This window comes from Melanotaenia boesemani, chromosome 2 (genome assembly GCF_017639745.1).
Source record: "Melanotaenia boesemani isolate fMelBoe1 chromosome 2, fMelBoe1.pri, whole genome shotgun sequence".
Lineage (NCBI taxonomy): Eukaryota > Metazoa > Chordata > Actinopteri > Atheriniformes > Melanotaeniidae > Melanotaenia > Melanotaenia boesemani.
In genome coordinates, this window is record NC_055683.1 from 402,630 (window position 1) to 421,463 (window position 18,834).

At 39.5% G+C, this 18,834-nt stretch overlaps 1 protein-coding gene and 2 long non-coding RNA genes across 3 annotated transcripts; 1 reads left to right on the forward strand and 2 right to left on the reverse strand.

Moving 5' to 3' along the window:
- Positions 1-4,935: 4,935 nt before the first annotated feature.
- LOC121648020 lies at positions 4,936-7,896 on the reverse strand. The gene is made up of 6 exons (XM_041997911.1): positions 7,857-7,896; positions 7,629-7,753; positions 7,370-7,542; positions 7,170-7,271; positions 6,020-6,336; positions 4,936-5,297 (listed from the first exon to the last, which is right to left on the reverse strand). Exons 2-6 carry the CDS (start codon positions 7,725-7,727, stop codon positions 4,936-4,938), a joined length of 1,053 nt encoding a protein of 350 aa, XP_041853845.1. The 5' UTR covers positions 7,728-7,753; positions 7,857-7,896.
- A 14-nt stretch (positions 7,897-7,910) lies between these two features.
- LOC121650428 lies at positions 7,911-8,871 on the reverse strand. The gene is made up of 3 exons (XR_006012273.1): positions 8,587-8,871; positions 8,209-8,447; positions 7,911-7,991 (listed from the first exon to the last, which is right to left on the reverse strand). It is a non-coding gene; the product is annotated as an uncharacterized LOC121650428 (long non-coding RNA).
- Positions 8,872-11,120: 2,249 nt separating this feature from the next.
- LOC121650402 lies at positions 11,121-15,584 on the forward strand. Its single transcript, XR_006012265.1, has 3 exons — positions 11,121-11,155; positions 11,240-11,319; positions 15,532-15,584. It is a non-coding gene; the product is annotated as an uncharacterized LOC121650402 (long non-coding RNA).
- Positions 15,585-18,834: the final 3,250 nt, after the last annotated feature.

Consider the following 18,834-nt stretch of genomic DNA (forward strand, 5'->3'; position numbering starts at 1 on the left):
ATGCTGTTCAGCTCTGCGGGCATTTTTATTTTAATCATTTATTTATTTTTTTATCGCGTTATTTATGCAAAATGACCACGTCACGGTCCATGAATTAAAAACACCTGTTTTGTCTGTGTTCCCCACACCCGTTTAATGTCATCTAAAATACACGTCTTTATGGAAAACAATTTCGTGTAATTTGAAGGGTATCAGCTAAATTAGCGGTGCTAACGTACCTGCACTAGCTAGCAAAAACGTTTTTAGCACACTGTCATATACAATACTCCTTGGTGAACATTAATAAACAAAATTAGCATACATTTTACTAGAGAATGTGACTTTAAATAATAAGAATACTTATCTAATTCTGTACAGCTCTATGATCAACATTTTCTCGATCTATCATGTTATATTGAGGGGATCATTTGAAAATGACAACATCGTGGTTGATGGCATTTAAAACACTGTCTGTCCCTTATTCTTTCCTGTTTGGGCAACCAAATGACGTCTTAGTGTCATGTAAAATTCACGTCTTTATGGAAAACCACTTTGTCTAATATGCAGGGTATAAACACTAAATTTACGGTGCTAACATACCCGCACTAGCTAGCAAAAACATTTTAGCACAATGTCATATACTGACACTCCAAATAAACAAAAATTACATACACTGTAGTAAGCTATTCTAAGTTAAACATCACTACACCATTAAATTGTCAAAATATTCTATGGTACACATATTTAACCCTTTTTAGTCACTACTTACCTTTTCTTGACTCATCTAAAATGCATCTAAAAACCCACACGAAATATGGCAAGCCGTTTTAACATTTATTAGGTTAACGGCATATGCATTTCAGATATCTGTATTTCAATTCTTCCTAGTCAAAATGGACATTTCAGTTATCTTTAATTCAATTCTTCCTAGTCAAAATGAACATTTCAGATATCTAAAATGACATTCTTACTAGGACAAATGACGTCACGTTCTCCATTCATGTGTATTGCGTTTTTACTTCCAGCTATCCTAAATGACATTCCTCCTATCTAAAATAAACATTCTGGATATCTGAAACAGTATTCTTACTAGGAAAAATGAGAGTTTCTGATATCAGAATCCAATAGTTTCTAGTCATAATTTTCATTTCAGGTATCAAAAATCATTACTAAAACAAACTAATGTAATCACCCGCACGTGACCCATAATGCTTAGCGGCTCACATTCCGTATTAAACACATTCAGCTTCGTTAACTCCGTTTTCTCCACGAGTTGTAATGGCATTAGCGGTCATTGACAAGAACAACCCTAATTTAAAATCCGCCCTGTTTTGGATTTTGGTAATTCCCTTTTTTTATTTTTTCCTTCTGAATTGAAAGATGAAGACATGTTAACAGGCGGCCCGGAAGTTAGAATATTTCTTTCAAATTAAAAGCCTAGATGATAACCCTAACCCTAATCCAGGAATAAAAAGGACTGAAAAATGAAGCCAAACGTATGACAGGATATTTTCAAATTAACAGGGACCTTCTGCTTATCAGCGGCTGCCCAGTGTTTGACATCCTCCACCCACTGCTGTGTGTCCTCCAGAGATGATCAGGTGTTGCTGAGTGACTCAAGATTCGTTACTTCAGTTTCTGCTCGCTTTGTAATCTATGTGTGAAATGTTTTTTAAAAAAAAACACACATATTATTGCCAATTAATTTCTAAGACTCATTCTAAGTTTACACTTTGGTGAAATATGTTATTTGCATGCAACCATTTCCTCTAGTTTTTAAGATACTACGTCAGCACTGGCAGAACGAGCTAGCGTTACATGTACTGTTAGAAATAAATTGCACTCAATAGATTTCATTAAGCAACATTTGTCAAATCCCAGTATTGAAAATTGCAGAATGTAAACATTAAATTAAAACATATTTACAAACTGCTTACCTGATAAATCTCTTTGCCAGTACCTTGTGGAGAAGCTCCACCTTCTGGTGGTTCCATCCCATGGCAAGGATGTTAACATGTCTGTTCGACCTATAAAATACTTTAAAATAAATTTTAAGTTATAGAATAGAATAGAAATACTTTATTAATCCCTTCAGAGAGCCCTCAGGGAAATTTGGGTACCAGTAGCAATACAACACCAACAGTAAAGCAGGACAAGCTCAAGACACAATATATACAGGTACAAGCAAAATAGAGGCAAATAGAATGCAATAAATATAACAATAATAAGATAAGTTAATAAAACAATATAAACAAGCATTGCACACAGTAGAGGTGGTACAGATTCCCAGTTCACTATTGCACGTATAAGTTATAGCAACTGTTTGTATGGGTTATTGTGCATGTGTTGTATCAGGCGGACTGCACACCTCCCTCTCCTCCCTCCTTCTCCCCCTCCTGCCTAATGCAGAGTTGTACAGTTTGATGGCTCGGGGGACAAAGGAGTCTCTGGTTGGTCCTACTCTTGGGGAGGAGCAGCCTGTTACTGGTCAGGCTTCTCTGTGCACTGATGACAGTGTGTAGAGGGTGACTGGCATCATTCACAATAGCCAGTAGTTTTTTTTTTTAGTGTTCTCCTCTCTGCCACTGTCACTGGGGAGTCCAGCTTCATGCCAACCACAGAGCCCGCCCGCCTGATGAGTTTTTCCAGCCTGTTAGCACACCTTTTTGTCATGTTACCCCCCCAGCAGACAACAGCATAAAAAAGCGTACTAGCCACCACAGACTGATAGAACATCCACAGGAGTTTCCTGCAGATGTTAAAGATCTCAGTCTTCGCAGGAAGTACAGACGGCTTTGGCCCTTCTTGTACAGGTGATCTGTACAGCATGTCCAGTCCAGCTTGTTATCCAGCCACAACCCGATGGTACCTGTAGTTGTCTACAATCTCCACCTTGTCGTCCCTGATGGTCACTGGACGTGGTTGTGGGCTGGACTTCCTGAAGTCAATAACCAGGTCCTTAGTCTTTGAGGTGTTAAGCTGGAGATGGTTCATCTGACTCCAGGTGACAAAGTCACTGACCAGATTCCTGTACTCGTCCTCTCCATCATCCCTGATACACCCCACGATGTGTCATCTGCAAACTTCTGGATGTGACACAGCTCTGAGTTGTAACAGAAGTCTGAGGTGTAGAGTGTGAAGAGGAGGGGGGCCAGCACCGTCCCCTGAGGTACGATTATTTATTTTTATATATATATTAGAATCTATTTTGTAATCTGATGATGTATTAAAAGCTTACCTACCTGATTTGGTCATGTGGTCAAAGCTGCCCTCGAGAGAAAACTATGAACCTGTTCCACCTCCTCACCTGTTGTATTTCCTGGTTCCTGTCCCCCCGTCACCTGTTCCAAAACAAATATGTTTCTTAGCTTTACAACCAGGCTCCTGACCCACGTCACTGTAGTTTATCAGATGTGTTTCTTTGTTTATGTTCTTATATGTAGACCCAGCTAATATTTAAAAGTCTGCTCAAGGACTACTTTAAACTCATGTCTGGACTGTATTTAGATCCATGTCATATTGGAAGTCCATCGTTCAGAATGCCAAGCGGCATGTATAACTTGCTTTTTACCACATTAGATAACATTTCTTACACAACTATGTGGATGCTGATTACATGCACACACAACTGTGTGGTTTAAAGCAAGTGTATCTCTAGACAATGTCTCAGTAGGACTGCATGTAATGAACTAAATGATGTTACTAACATGGACTACGGTTTACGTCCCAATGAAGAAATGTGCCTAAAAAAAATGAATATGGTGCTATGCGTCATGCGTAAGAGAAGGCAGCAATGTGTTTGAAAGACAGTGTGAACCAAACATTTAACTTGCCACTGTAACTCACATTTGCCAGTGAGAGGCTTAGCATGTGTTACAGAGAGAAAAGGCTTCATCTCTGTAAGAGGCTGAAGCTCAGGGAACTTTTCACACATCTTCTGCAAATATGGCCAATACCTGTAATGAGAAAGTAAAGGTATTAGTATTGTTGTAAGATATGCTAGGACCAGGGATGTCACCAGTATGACCACTGTAACCAATCAAAGGAAAAAAATGTGGTGAAATAAATGACAATATATGCTTGATGTGCAAGCATAAACACTTTAGCCATCTCACCTACAGCCACAACATCTGAAACATGAATGTAAGCGTTGAAGGATGAGGAGTGGGATGATTTGGTTTTCACCTCGTCAATCTGAACTAATTCTGATCTGACAATTGGTGTGTGTGTGTGTGTGTGTGTGTGGTCCAACCAATGAATTCTAAGCAGAGATGGCAAAAGTACCGCATTTCTTACTTGAGTAGAAGTAAAATACAAATGTAAAAAAACAACTTGAGTAAAAGTAAAAAGTACTGATCCAAATATCTACTCAAGTAAAAGTAAAAAGTACAGGCTCTGAAATGTACTCAAAAGTATTTTTAAAAGTAAAAAGTATTTCTATTGCATGATTCACTTTCTGCAAAGCTATTAAACACAGAATAATTTATATGGATTCTACTTTAGCAATGTTATTGTTTCAACAACCACCGCTGTCTAGTATCTCAATGTAAACTGTCACAAATCATGCTTAAGGCCCAACTCTCAAGCAACTTTATTTAATAGCACTTTTTTAATACATCAGGTAACAAATGTTTAACACTGTACAGGTGTGTTTTTGTAAGTGGCACACCCAGGAACTACAGATGAAAATAAGCTTCTCTGGCTATTTTCCATTACAATAAACACTGTGAAATCTTCCTGCCAAAGAAATTGAAAATGGAAAAAAAGAAAAAGTTGCACACCATGCATTCAGTGAAGATCAATGAAAAACCCTTCACATTAAAGACAACACTTGTGCTCCTCATATGTTACTCATGTTTACACCTACACAACACTAAACCCCCTCTCCACCTCTGCACTGCATCACTCCATCCCTCTATGCGAGTTTAATGTGAAGGCATGGTAAACAAAACAAATTTAACAAAACCTTTTGCTGAGCTTCATGAGAAGCAGGTTTTCCAAGTTCTCAGAAAGCAGCTTAGCCCTCTTGGGACTAAAAATCATTCCTGCTGTGCTAAAAAGCCTCTCACAGGCAGCTGAGGCAGGTAGTGGTGTGTTGAGCTTAAGAGACAGGTGGCACACAGATGGAAATGTTTTTAGGATGTCCATGGTATCAGTTGGACTGGCCAGGTAGGACTCTAGTTGTTTGGTGTTACCGTCCCGTTGATCTGTCTGCTTGATTGACAAAAAGAAGTCCTCCTCTTCTGCTGACGACAGAGAGTCACCTGACTGTGCTGCACTACTCTGCTCCTTCAGGTGGGTTTTGATGTAGTCAAGGCCTATGGGGGATATAAAACCAAATGAAGAAACAAAATTAGAATACAAGAGAAGGGGATGGACAGAAGAGGGAGGGACTGAGCAAGGGAGGGCAAGGAAATGAAGGACTATGGATGGAGGTGTGGAGAAGGAGGTAGGGAAGGGTTTGTGGGGTTATAAGTGGAATTTATACCATATTTATATCCACTTTGGTTGAATGTACATATAGATGTGAGGGGAGTGAGTTTTAGGGTGTTAAGAATATTAAACATAATTTTAAAAAATATAACAATACAATAAAAGAAAATAGGGGTGTCCTGATACGATATCGGAAATAGGTCTGATATCTGCAAAAAATAATGGGATTATATCGGACTGCATCAAAAATCTCCGATATATAAGCAGTCCACTCCACCCTGAATTCTGGTCTAGCAATTCTTTCCAGCAGCGCTCGGATGCAGCATGCGTTTGGTTAATAATAAATGGTTAATAATAAATTGGTCAGTTTTTTTCCCTCATGCTTACTGTTGCTAAATATTGTTCTATGTTTGAGTAATAACACTTGATCATGCCGTTCACATATTCCACACTACAAAACGGGTAAAAGTGTGTATGATTTATGTTGATATCTTATCGGACTGATATCAGTATCAATCAATCCTGAAGGCTGTGATATCGGTATTGTCTCAGAAGTGAAAAAGTTGTATCGGGATTCGGGACGCCCCTAAAAGAAAGCAGCACATACCACATTTAATGATGCCTTCATCAGTAGTCCAGCGTGTCCTGAACTTGGGGACAAGAATGGCAGCAGCAATCAGCTCTGGATCAGCAAGCGTCTCTCCAAAGCGACGTTCAAGCCCTGCTTGAAGAGCATCCACCAATGGCCCACGGTACTTGGAGGTGGTGTGAAGGTTCTGGAGCTTGGACTTGAGCAGTGTGATGGTGGGTACAAGCCACCCCATCTGCACGTTTGCCTCACCCTGAAGAACATCAACTGCTTTTGCAACTGGGCTCATGGTCTTTGCATATTCTGTGAGAAAAGCAATCTCAGCAGGACTGAACCTGAGAAACATACAGATACACAAAACCATCAGTGTCTAAACAGTCAAACATTACATGCCCACAACACCTAAAACTATGCAAAGTTTGTGCTGTGTTCTTTGCAAGTGCATTATAGCATTATTACTTAGTTCTACTCCCTGTTAGGCCACTAGGTGGCACTATAAGTTAGCACTGCAGGTCATCACCTTTAGTGTTGGTAGAACAGCAGGGAAGAATATATCACCTGAAAAGATGGTGAATAAAGAAGCTAGCTGCTCTTGTTGATGATCTCTTACACATTTACTTACACCAGCCGACCCTACAGTTAGGTGGTAATTAGGGCTGCACGGTATTGGAAGAAACTGGCATTATAATATTTTCCAACCCTGCGATATACATTGTGATATATATTTCAATATGAAAAGATACAAGAATTTCAGCAGATGACTTGAACAGCACTTTAAGTTCTGCCATCTTGTTGACAATGAACCTGCACTGATCTTAACTTTCTAAATGTTGCAAGTCTGGTTTTTTTTCTGTTAGTTGTTGGTATTGTTATTTCTCATTGCCTGCTTTTAATCTGCTAGGACCTAAGTACGTTTTGTTTTATTATGAACAAATGTGAATTGTGTTTTACCACAAAAAGTTTGTTCTTCGCCAAACTAAGTAAGTGAGTGGTGGATCACTGTGCACAATGTATGTCAGGTACCTTTGAAATTAGATAAGAACACACGAGTTAATTTGCCTCCTACGTTGCGATTTGACCTGCGATGTGACTATTGCGCACAAATATATTGCGATGATGCTCAAACGATATATTGTGCAGCCCTAGTGGTAGTGCAAAGTAAACTTACATCGGAATCTTCAGCGTGCTGCAGATCGCTGCAATGGCTGCTTCTCCTTGTTCTTTCACAATCCGTACAATCCTCTCAACAGCATAGAAGAGAGAATTCCACCTTGTAACAATAAAAAAGGGGGTACATTATATTTGTATAGCGCTTTACATCTGAAACAGATTGAAAGGGTTGAACACTTCTCAAAATGCAAAGTGTACCTTGTTTCACAAGGCCTCAGGAGCTGGAGTTTGCAGTGTTCTTCAATTATCTCTGTAGGCGAGGTGGATCTGCTGCTCTTGTTCCAGAGAGCCTGGCACTTTGCAAACGATGAGCGAGAGAGCTTTATGTAGATCCGGTCTTCATTCACTGCTTGGACATCAACTGTTGCCACCTGCGAATATCAAAGGACCGTGTTGAGAATAAGTGTTCAAACTTACATGTCATCCCTTGGATCCATAAACTCGATCAATCATCCACCAGGTTCAGAAGATGACAGGCACAGCGATGGTGCTTTGGCAGTTGGTATTCCAGGCCATCATCCTGCTCCAGCAAGGGGCCGGCTTCAACAGCCTCCATCGTGATCTCTTCACCATCCTCCTCTCCTTATTAATAAAATATTAATTAGCATTCAAGGGTGTTTTTTCAAGATATCCAAACACTTAATAGTTATGTCATCTTCACAAACCAATATGATGCAACACTCACCTGATTCATCTGGCTCTGCCCCGAATGGTTCTGCATTGTTGTTTTCATCATGGACACCGTACACTCTGAAGGCTTTCAGAAAATTGGACCCACTATCTGTCGTTGTACGCACAATCTTGTCTCTGATGTTGAACTCTAGACAGACAGACGGGTAAAAAAAAAGGCATACCGATACGACACCACAGGAAATTTGATGATTGCACACATTAACAGTTAAGAATCCAGATATTCAGAGTTAAGTATGTCAAGTATTAAAATTAATGAATGAATGCAGATGTGACAAGAAGCCTAAATATTTAAACTGGATTGGACTCAAGGAAAATGCTACTAAACCTACCAATAGCCTACATACCTGTATGGATCTTAGTCAGAGCATCTGCAAGTGCAGTGAAGTTGTGTGGTCCTTTCAGCTGCTTGCATGCTAGTGCAGCAGAGCACCGCTGCAGACTTGTAGGATGTATCCGGTGGGCTGTGACACCGATGAAGCCCTTTCTGTTTGCTGTCCAGCAGTCAGTGGTGGTCCCTATGAACTCCACATCATGCATCGCCGCCTTGAGATTCTCTTTCATCTCTGTAGTTGCTTTGTCAATTCTGCTCTTCATGGTATTGCGAACCATGACAGATGGGTCGGGCTGGAGGTATTTAATTAGACGCTGAAAACCCTGTTCTTCTACAACACTCAGAGGCTGCAGGTCATTAACCACAAAATCAACAAGACGCTCATCCACACCTTTCTGTGTTACACGAGGTGTATCCCACAGTTTCAGCTGCTTGGGTGTTGCTTGGTCATTCGGATCTTCCTCATGCTTCCTTTTCTGAATAGCTAGCTTGGTGTACTTCTCCAGGTATCTCTCGTGCTTTCTCTAGAGGGGCAAATGTAGGAGAGCCATGTGATACAAAGAGAGTCAAGTGATACAAATGTTTGTCAGGGCAGCATTGCCTTTAGCTTATAATGTTAGCCTTATATCATCACCAGCGGTGCACACAACAATTTTGATCTGGCTCTCAAATGGGGGCGCTGATTTTTTAAATCTATGAGTCATGGGTCAGATAGTTTTTCTGATAAAATGTGATTCAATACAAAATGTGCATTTAAGTAAATTATACAGATTAACATTTGACTTCATAAAATGAAAAAGCTCCCCAACACACTGCTCCTGTGACTGAGCGCCATCCTCACCGTTGTCCATTTTGTGCAGCTGCTCAAACGTTGGTGGTGTTAAACAGGTGTGGGCGCGGAGTGGCAGACCTGCTCTGACACACACACAATGGGCTTTATGCGCAATCTCTTCCGGGTCACGATAAAGCCAGCCCAACTACTTCCGGTTGACAGCTGCCAAAGCGGTGAATTTTCCCCCAATCCCAAACCGAAAACTTGAGCACTTCGCCCTGAGCCCTGATGACTAAATGACATCACCTGCGTGAGGAGTCGAGGGTGACAGGCCACAAGGGCTCGAAATGCTTTAAATAGGATTGGGACAGCACTTTGAGACCTGCACTGCAAGGAGAGAGACGCCATACACACACATATATATATATATATATATATATATATATATATATATATATATATATATATATATATATATATATATATATATATATATATATATATTATATATATATATATATATATATGAAATGAAATGAAATGAAATGAAATGAAATGAAAAATACTTTATTAATCCCAAAGGGAAATTCAATATTGTAGTATATATATATATATATATATATATATATATATATATATATATATACACACACAATATATATATAGTATATATAGTAGAGGTCAGGAAGCTCCTGTAAACGCCGCCGTGGGGAAATTAAACGGCGAAAAATATAACGACCCAGCGCCACAATACTGAAGAACATGTTTCACCACGTCGGCTTCTCTCGGTAAACTCCGTGTTTCACGTGACATCGCAGTGATTTATGGGTAATTCCTTAGCGAAAGTTGGCATCGATGCTGACTTATGGAAAGGGGGCAGAAAGGGCTCAAAAATGTCCGCCATCATCCCTTGATCACTCACAATACCACTGAACCCTCGAGCCCCTCGCGGGAGCGCGCCCAGTGAGTGCAGGAGTGCTCAAGTGTTCCATTTGGGATTCGACCATGGTGTTTTTTACCCGTTGTCTTCAAGACTTGCCTCCATCAACGTGGACGATGTCCACAGGATTTTCCAGAAGCATACGGCGACGTCCGCAAGCAAGCGGATATTAAAGGCTTTAAGTTGTTTATCACCGACTTTATACACGATTATGAAGGTAAGTGTTTCGCTAACAGTGGTAGCTCGAAGGTAGCATCATAAGAAGACAGGCAGCTAGTCAACGTGTTAATGTGATTAGGACACCGTGTAGTAAGAACAGTAAATATTAAGCTCACATTTTACACAGAAATATGTTTGGTCTGTTTTTGACATATAGTAATGCTTTGCTACTTATATTGTGTGTTCTTTGGTTAGCACCATTTGCTAATAAGTCACTACTGCTTCTCTTCCTCAGTTTCCGACAAGAGTGAGACGGAAGTGACAGTGAGGACAAAGTGCTTCAGATCCATGAAAAAGAGCCTGAAGCCGCATTCATTGAGTGTAGGGAAATGGGAGCAGCGGGAAGAATTTACTTATTAAATATGACCTCAAACGGCAGTTAGTTGCAGTTCTGGGTTTTGATGCTGCTGTAATTTTTGCTGGTAATGTCTGTCGTTCAGAGGCATTTTCTACTCTGGTTTATTAATGTGATGGGAACTATGTAGCTCTACATTTATTGTCAGGAGTTTTTTTTTTCATTTAGACGAAATAAGGGGAAACAATGCATATTAATGAACATTCAGTCAAATGTAAATATAGCTCAAGGCTAATTTCCATCTGTAGACCCCCTGGCAGGTTAATGGTACTACAGAAATGCACACTAGACAAAAATAATTCAGTATTTTATGTCTATTCAGTATTTTAACATATAAGAATATTTGGCTAAAACATATAACAAGTTTAACAACTTTAGTTGCTGTGTTTTTATAAGTCATACCAGTTTTAGGGCTATCATTCACTGCATGGATATAAAAACACTTCACATGGTACTGTTTCTATCAACTTCTTTTACAGGTGGTTCTCAAAGACACTAAACCTGTTGAGCTGCTGACGTACCAGTGTTCATGTGTTGCTGGGCTTGCCCTGTGCAGTCATGTTGCAGCCTTGCTGTATCAGTCTGCTGATTACAGCCAGAAGGGACTTACAGCTGTACCCCCAACACAAAGCTGCACACATTCTGAACAGCAGTGGCACAAACCTCGTACTCAGGTGAAAAATCCAAATTTTTTAACATAATGTTGTTAGTTACACACATAGAAAAACATCATCTTTAACTTTTACATTTCTTTACAGGGCTTCAAACCTGGTCCGACCAATCAGATGGTGATAGTATCAGCAAGACCCAAAGAAAGAAGACTGGCTGAAGGAATCCGGTAATACATTACACATAGAATAGTTCATTTATTTTCCTTTGTCTGTTTCATTGAATTTCCCTTTATAAGCTGAGCAGTGGCTCAGGCGGTAGAGCAGGTCGTCCAATGATCGGAAGGTCTGCGGTTCGATTCCCGCTCCCGCAGTCATCTGTCGTTGTGTCCTTGGGCAAGACACTTAACCCTCCTTGCCTCCAGTGTTGGCATCGCTGGTGTATGAATGTGTGGATGAATGTTCGGTGATGGTCGGAGAGGCCGTAGGCGCAGACTGGCAGCCACGTTTCCGTCAGCTTGCCCCAGGGCAGCTGTGGCTACGCACGTAGCTTACCATCACCAGGTATGAGTGAGGAGTGGATGAATAATGGATTCACACAATGTAAAGTGCTTTGGGTGCCTTGAAAAGCGCTATTTAAATCTAATCCATTATTATTATTATTATTATTATTAAGCATGCACACATGCACACTCTTCTTCTTAACGCACACAGCTTGTTAACAGTGAGGCACAAGAGAAGGCATAGATGCAGTGAGTACATAGTACATGATAGATGATACCAAACCAACAAGCAGCGTGAACAACTTCTTAAGAATAAAGTCTACTCCAAAGTTTGGCAGGTCAGAAGGACCAGCGTGAAGCTGGCCCCCCACCCCAACACAGTGGAAATGGTCTCGATCGTTTGTGCTGGTTTGTGCAGGAAAAACTTTCGTTTGTGCTGCTTTAGATTTTAAGATATTAAAACATGTTTTTAAGGTCAACCTAAGTTCACCCAGCCCCCCCACATTGTCCAAATCGAACAAAAATGGTCTCGATCGTTTGTGCTGAAATAAAATGTGAGTTTTTTTGTACGAGTCACTTTTGAAATTAGGACGTTTAATTTATAGTGTGGGAAGAATGGAAGAAGAGATTAATTTTTGTTTTGGGTGACCACAAGTTAAAGTTATTCGGGGAGCGTGATGGGTCTGAGGTGAAGTGATACGGTTTAGACGAAGCATGTTCTGTGACGGTGATGCCAACTGGCAATAAAAAGCAGCATCTTGTGTTCAGACTGCGTTTTCTCAGACTGATTACTCAAGCCCACCATTCCAGCTGCATTAATAATAAACACTTAACACGATATAAAAATGTTGGTTTGTGCCGCTTTGGTTTCTAAGGCTAAGTAATATTTTAAAAGGTCAAAACCGTTCATTAAACTCCACGAAAATGCTGGTTGGTGATTCGTCCGATATGCAGCGTTTTATTATACAGCAAACTGGACAAATAATTCACTTTACAGAGAAGTATGGTGTAGTGTGTTTTTAGAGGAATGTAACTGTGTTTGGAAGATAGCCACCGACAATTTCATTATCCAGCTTCTTCCTTGTTTTAATCCAGGATTCAATAAAGTTTTTAGTAAAAATCTGAAACATGTTTGTGTCTCTTAAGTAAGGAAGTAAGTAAAATGTGGTAATACTCTCAGTTTATACAGTGCAGACTTTATAGAGCTGTTATTCTTATTTAGATGCAGCAACTTAGCATAATGCAAAAGAGGTTCATCTAATGAATGCAAAGACAAACCAATTAGGTTTTCTTAGGGATTCACATATATTTAGTATAAAACACCCAGATGACTGAAAATTGTCAAAATGTGCAACTTTGGATGTTTCATTCTTTCATTTGACTGCACTAGATTCTTAACAGATTAATGAGAAAACTTGGTAATAACTACTTAATTATTCTTAACAGATTAATGAGAATACTTGGTAATAATTACTTAATTATTCTTAACAGATTAATGAGAATACTTGGTAATAATTACTTAATTATTCTTAACAGATTAATGAGAATACTTGGTAATAACTACTTAATTATTCTTAACAGATTAATGAGAATACTTGGTAATAACTACTTAATTATTCTTAACAGATTAATGAGAATACTTGGTAATAATTACTTAATTATTCTTAACAGATTAATGAGAATACTTGGTAATAATTACTTAATTATTCTTAACAGATTAATGAGAAAACTTGGTAATAATTACTTAATTATTCTTAACAGATTAATGAGAATACTTGGTAATAATTACTTAATTATTCTTAACAGATTAATGAGAATACTTGGTAATAATTACTTAATTATTCTTAACAGATTAATGAGAATACTTGGTAATAATTACTTAATTATTCTTAACAGATTAATGAGAATACTTGGTAATAATTACTTAATTATTCTTAACAGATTAATGAGAATACTTGGTAATAACTACTTAATTATTCTTAACAGATTAATGAGAATACTTGGTAATAATTACTTAATTATTCTTAACAGATTAATGAGAATACTTGGTAATAATTACTTAATTATTCTTAACAGATTAATGAGAATACTTGGTAATAATTACTTAATTATTCTTAACAGATTAATGAGAATACTTGGTAATAACTACTTAATTATTCTTAACAGATTAATGAGAATACTTGGTAATAACTTTAAGTTGTTGATGGCATACACATGACATAATAAAGTCAATAAATTCAAAAACATTCAAGTTTATTTAGGCCTTAGCTGCAACCAAATTAAGCCTCTTAAATGTATTTTTTAAGTTATATGAAATATAAATCAATGTTTATCATTTCATAGTATTTACCAAAGTTTACTATAACTCATACAAGAGTATGACGTCAGTATTATTTAACTTCCTCTACTGAGGGATAAATAAAGTCCTCAATAAAGTTGGCTGCAAATTAGTAAAAAATATTAAAGTGATTAAACTAACTAGATATCTCTGTTTCAACTAGATGCCCAAACAACCAGCAGTAGACAGAGATTCCCTTCTGGAAGTTCTCTGCTCATCAAAAGAGGCCAAACTCCTGGAAAACGCAAGCATAGCCACCCGTAGAACCAGAGTCTGGACAGAGCTGAGTGAGCAGCTAGGAAACAGGATCTCTGCAAAGGCGCTTTATACCATCGTCAAGTTAAACCGATACGATGTCTGGTCAGCTTTAGGGTTCAGTATTCAGACCAAGGATCCAGAAAGCAGTGACCCAGAAACATCAGAGTCAGGTTTTTCTCCTGGACTAAAAGATAAGGATTTCCAGCTTGAAGTTCCATTTGATAAATGGAGGCAGTTTATTCCTGAATATGTGGAATATAAGGACATGGGTTCTTCAACTAAAAAAAGGGAATACAGAATTTTGAAGCCTGGCATCTGGACTCATATTATAAATGAGCTTATTTGGAAAGAAGTTAAAAGCCCATGAACATCTGTATTTAAGAGAGCCTAGGTCTATCCATCACAGACAACAGATTTTATATCTATAAAAGGTTACTGCAAAGAGTGTCTTAGTCATTTAGATATTCAGTGTGAGAAAGAGCCTGCACTAAACAACCCGATGGTCCTAAAGTGCAAAATAAAAAACACTGATGAATCCAAGCACACAGGTCAGTCCAAGCGCTTCATGTCTGGACACTTGCGTGTGCAGGTAGCCACAGAGCTGTGTGATGGCAGGAAGGAACCCATGTATGGCAGCATCACGGGCAAACACGCTGATGGATTTTGGAGATCCTGAGCCAAGCCACCTACCCAATTTGGCTACCCTGTTGAAACAGCAGCAAAATCACGCCAAACAAATGCAGTTTACTCATTATTATATTGGTGAAGTAACAAAATTTAAATACTCACTGGTTGCATGGACGAACTTGGTCTGGAAACAGGAAAACCCACAAAAGAAGAACGTCACACTTTATCTTTACCAAAAAAAAAAAGGCAGTTCACCGTGTACCAGAACAGTGCTCCGCAGCGGACACTGAATGAGTGGAAAATCAGCCGGACTAATTAATGACCAATTAACCGCAAGAACGGCTCCCTTCAAAACACACTCCATCAACTAATTCAGTAATGGTTTAATGCAATGATGACCCATAAGAAACTTGTCATATCTTAAAAACTAACGCAGCACAAACGATCGAGACCATTTTTGTTCAATTTGGACAATGTGGGGGGGCTGGGTGAACATAGGTTGACCTTAAAACATGTTTTAATATCTTAAAAAACTAAAACAGCACAAACGAAAATCTTTTCAGCACAAACCAGCACAAACGATCGAGACCATTTCCACTGTGTTTTGCGTGGGGTGGGGGGCCAGCTTCACGCTGGTGTCAGAAGGTTATATTGAATTGATCTCATAAAATATTTGACTGAACATGTAAAACAATTACGCTATGTTGTAATTGCAGGAGTAATTTATACAAAGCAGCCTCAAACCGGACCTGCGAGCTCCCAGACATGACTGTGCTTCACCTGAACGAGGCCTATGAACAGATGCCAAGGGACACTGCTACACTTATAACCACCATGGGGATTTCAGGGGCTATACCACTGGTGGACAGTGCCTTTGGCAAAGTTCAAGAAGGAAGTGTCCTCTCCTATCTCCTCCCAGCATGGAGCCCACCTAAACGTGTTTGCATTCCACTGCAACACCACGACCATCTGTACCTCCCTCCAATTACTTCTTGGGCCCCACCAAGTGCTGCTTTGTACTGAGCCATCATCAGCAACTCCACATGATGTCTCTGGAAACATCACATGACATGCCCACCGAACTGAGGAGAGCACAAGGCAGCAAAGCTCTCTGCAGGAATGGCACCTCTTAAGGAGGCTGCGTGCGACATCCTCTAGATTTAGGTATGTGCACTTTTCACCCAACAGGATATATAGTTGTAAACAAACATGATGATCCTGTCGGAATAAGAAACTGTGTTAAATATGATTTTGTTTTTAAAACTTTGCCTTCATATAAACATCTTTTTCAGAAACCGCAGCCTAGCAGACCTTATGCATTTTGGTTTTAATAATAGTATAGTGTTTATATATATATATATATATATATATATATAATTGTACTGTTTAATTATATACTGTTTATCCATGTGATGTGCTTCAGAGAAGTTTGCCATGTGAGAGGACAGTCATCGGCAGAAAGCTTGGCCGTTTGAATCTCCCGGTCAGGCTACAAAACTGCCGACATGAAGAGAGGCCTCGAGCTGGAGCCTAAGGCAATAGAGGAGTATTGTCTGGCGAGGGACGTCAACCACTACCCATGTGGCTTCATCATTCATCCCGATGCGCCGTGGCTTGGGGCTTCACCAGATGGTCTGATCTACGACCCAAAAGCTGAACCTGCATTTGGACTGGTAGAGGTGAAGTGTCCTCATGTCAGAAGCTATGTGGACTGCACTTACCTCAGGGTCTCTGATGACATACTTCAGTTAAAAAAATCACATGCCTACTACTGGCAGGTGCAGGGGCAACTTTTATTAAGTGGATTTGAATGGTGCGACTTTGTAGTCTACACTGAGGATGACCTGTTCATTCAGAGGATTTACAGGGATGATGAAGTTCTACAAGCTCTAAAGAGAAAACTGATTATGATGCTTGCACTGCTTGTAAACAGAGGTGGGTAGTAACGTGGTACATTTACTCCATTACATTAACTTGGGTAAGTTTTTACAAAAAATGTACTTTTTATAGTAGTTTTAAAACGGTGTGCTTTTTACTTTCACTGAATTATACTTATAAATTAACACTACTTTTACTCCATTACAATTGCATGCATTCCACTCGTTGCTTCTATTTTTTGGCCATTTATTAATATGAATCAGTTTTGTTACACGACTTCCACATGACCATCTCAGAAAACAAACATACTGTGCTGGTGGCTACGTCAGTTTTATGAAGACTGTTTTAATGTGATGGATGTTTTTATTCATGTCATTTTTTTTCATCACTGTTTCAGTTATTGATTTTTAGTTAAAAAGAATATATCTGATGTTGTTGTCAGTATTTTAGTAGTTTTTTTCAATAAGTACTTTTTAGTCTAACTAGAGTAATTATTTGGATGACTAGCTTTGACTTTTACTTGAGTCATATTTTTCTCATGTAACAGTACTATTATTTCAGAATTTTTGGCTTCTCTACCCACCTCTGCTTGTAAATAACAAACAAACACAAAACAATTAAAATTCCACCGTTTGTGTCCCAAAGGAAGGCTGTGAGATCGCCCTTTTTTTATTGCATCAAAATGTTTAAAACAGCAATAACAATATCACATTCAATGACTAACTATTCTACAATAATCACTTGCAATGTCAGATTTGATTGTTCTACTTTGCCCAAGCCTTAACCAAGGGGCCATTTTCGTAGTTCAGCAGGAGACATGCAACAACGTACAGTTGATTAATGTTACCAAACATATTCAAAGGAATGACTGAATCCAATAACTTGTGTTCTTTCAATCTTCCAATCACACGCTCCACATGCACTCTGAGGTGTGCGATTGCCAGCGTTTCCCTGACCTCACTCTCAGGCATTTGATGTCTTCCTGAAAGAAATGCAGGTCTGTACATCTTACAGGGCACACAGTTGTCCATCAGGAAGCCTCTGTCCACCATGATCGCTGAGTCTGGACGGAGAAGCTTGCAAAGACCTGATTCCACAAACAGCTGCTTGTCTCTGATCGAACCAGCATAGAGGGGAGAAACAAAGGTCACTGGACCATGTGGTTGATATGGGAATATCTAATTTGTGTCCTAAAATGACCATCTGTATACTATTGGTGTTATATAACTGCTTGTTTTGTCCCAAGTGACCACCTGTATACTGTTTTTGTTATATTATTCTGCTTGTTTTGGTGCCTGTGTAACTGCCTATCTTTGGAAGGGTGAGAAAAGGGTGTCTTGTAAATATGTTTACAAGACAGGATCTCAGGACTCATCCTCGCCTGTGGGAAAGGACCGGCCATCCTCTCTCTCATGCGATGTTGTGTTTTTCTAAATAAGTATAAAGACGGGGAAATCCCACATCTCGGTAGAGTCTGCTGCGGGTTACGTACGAACGCCCAGCCGGGGTTTTCTAAGCCACTCTACCGGGATTGTTGGCTCTCCAGTCCGTGTCAAAGGTAGGGCAAGCTATGCTATGCTTATAAGGCTGAACCCATTGAGATGTAATGATGAGTGTCATGAGCTGCGGGGAATAAACCTGACACATTTATTCTAGCACTCTGACTTTGTGTGTTTCATCTGCCGACCACCACGAACCTCTAAAATCACACATTACATTATTGGCGTCACGAACAGGATTAATAAATTAATAAATTGTAATTGATATTATTTGGTGGCTGCAGAAATGTTTAAGAAACAGAATAGGAAGTCTCCCGCCGTGGAGCAATCTGATGTGCCAGGTTGGACTGGCGAATGGAGTGAAGTTGCGCTCTGTCTGCGGGACGGCGGTGGTCGTCCCGAGCCGTGGGGAGATGCTGTAAAGGACGGCTCTCTAGCGGCTGTATTGCCTGCGCTAAAAGAAATTGTTGTTCCTCCGAAATCCCCGTTGGGGGGGGTTCAGAGGCGAGCGTGGTTTTGTGCATCAGCATGGCGTGTATCGCAGGAGAAGTGTAAAAAGTTAACTGATGAAAAAGAACAGTTGGAAACACAGCTGTCTTTAGCCAGGCAAGAAGTAATGAAAATACAGGCAGAGAAAGAAGC

Coding starts and splice junctions, on each gene's coding strand:
- LOC121648020 (XM_041997911.1), bottom strand. CDS start 7,727: ATGGAGGCTGTTGAAGCCGGCCCCTTGCTGGAGCAGGATGATGGCCTG. Junction 7,272..7,369: donor CTGAGGCCTTGTGAAACAAG/GTACACTTTGCA, acceptor TATTGTTACAAG/GTGGAATTCTCTCTTCTATG. Junction 6,337..7,169: donor AGCACGCTGAAGATTCCGAT/GTAAGTTTACTT, acceptor TATGTTTCTCAG/GTTCAGTCCTGCTGAGATTG.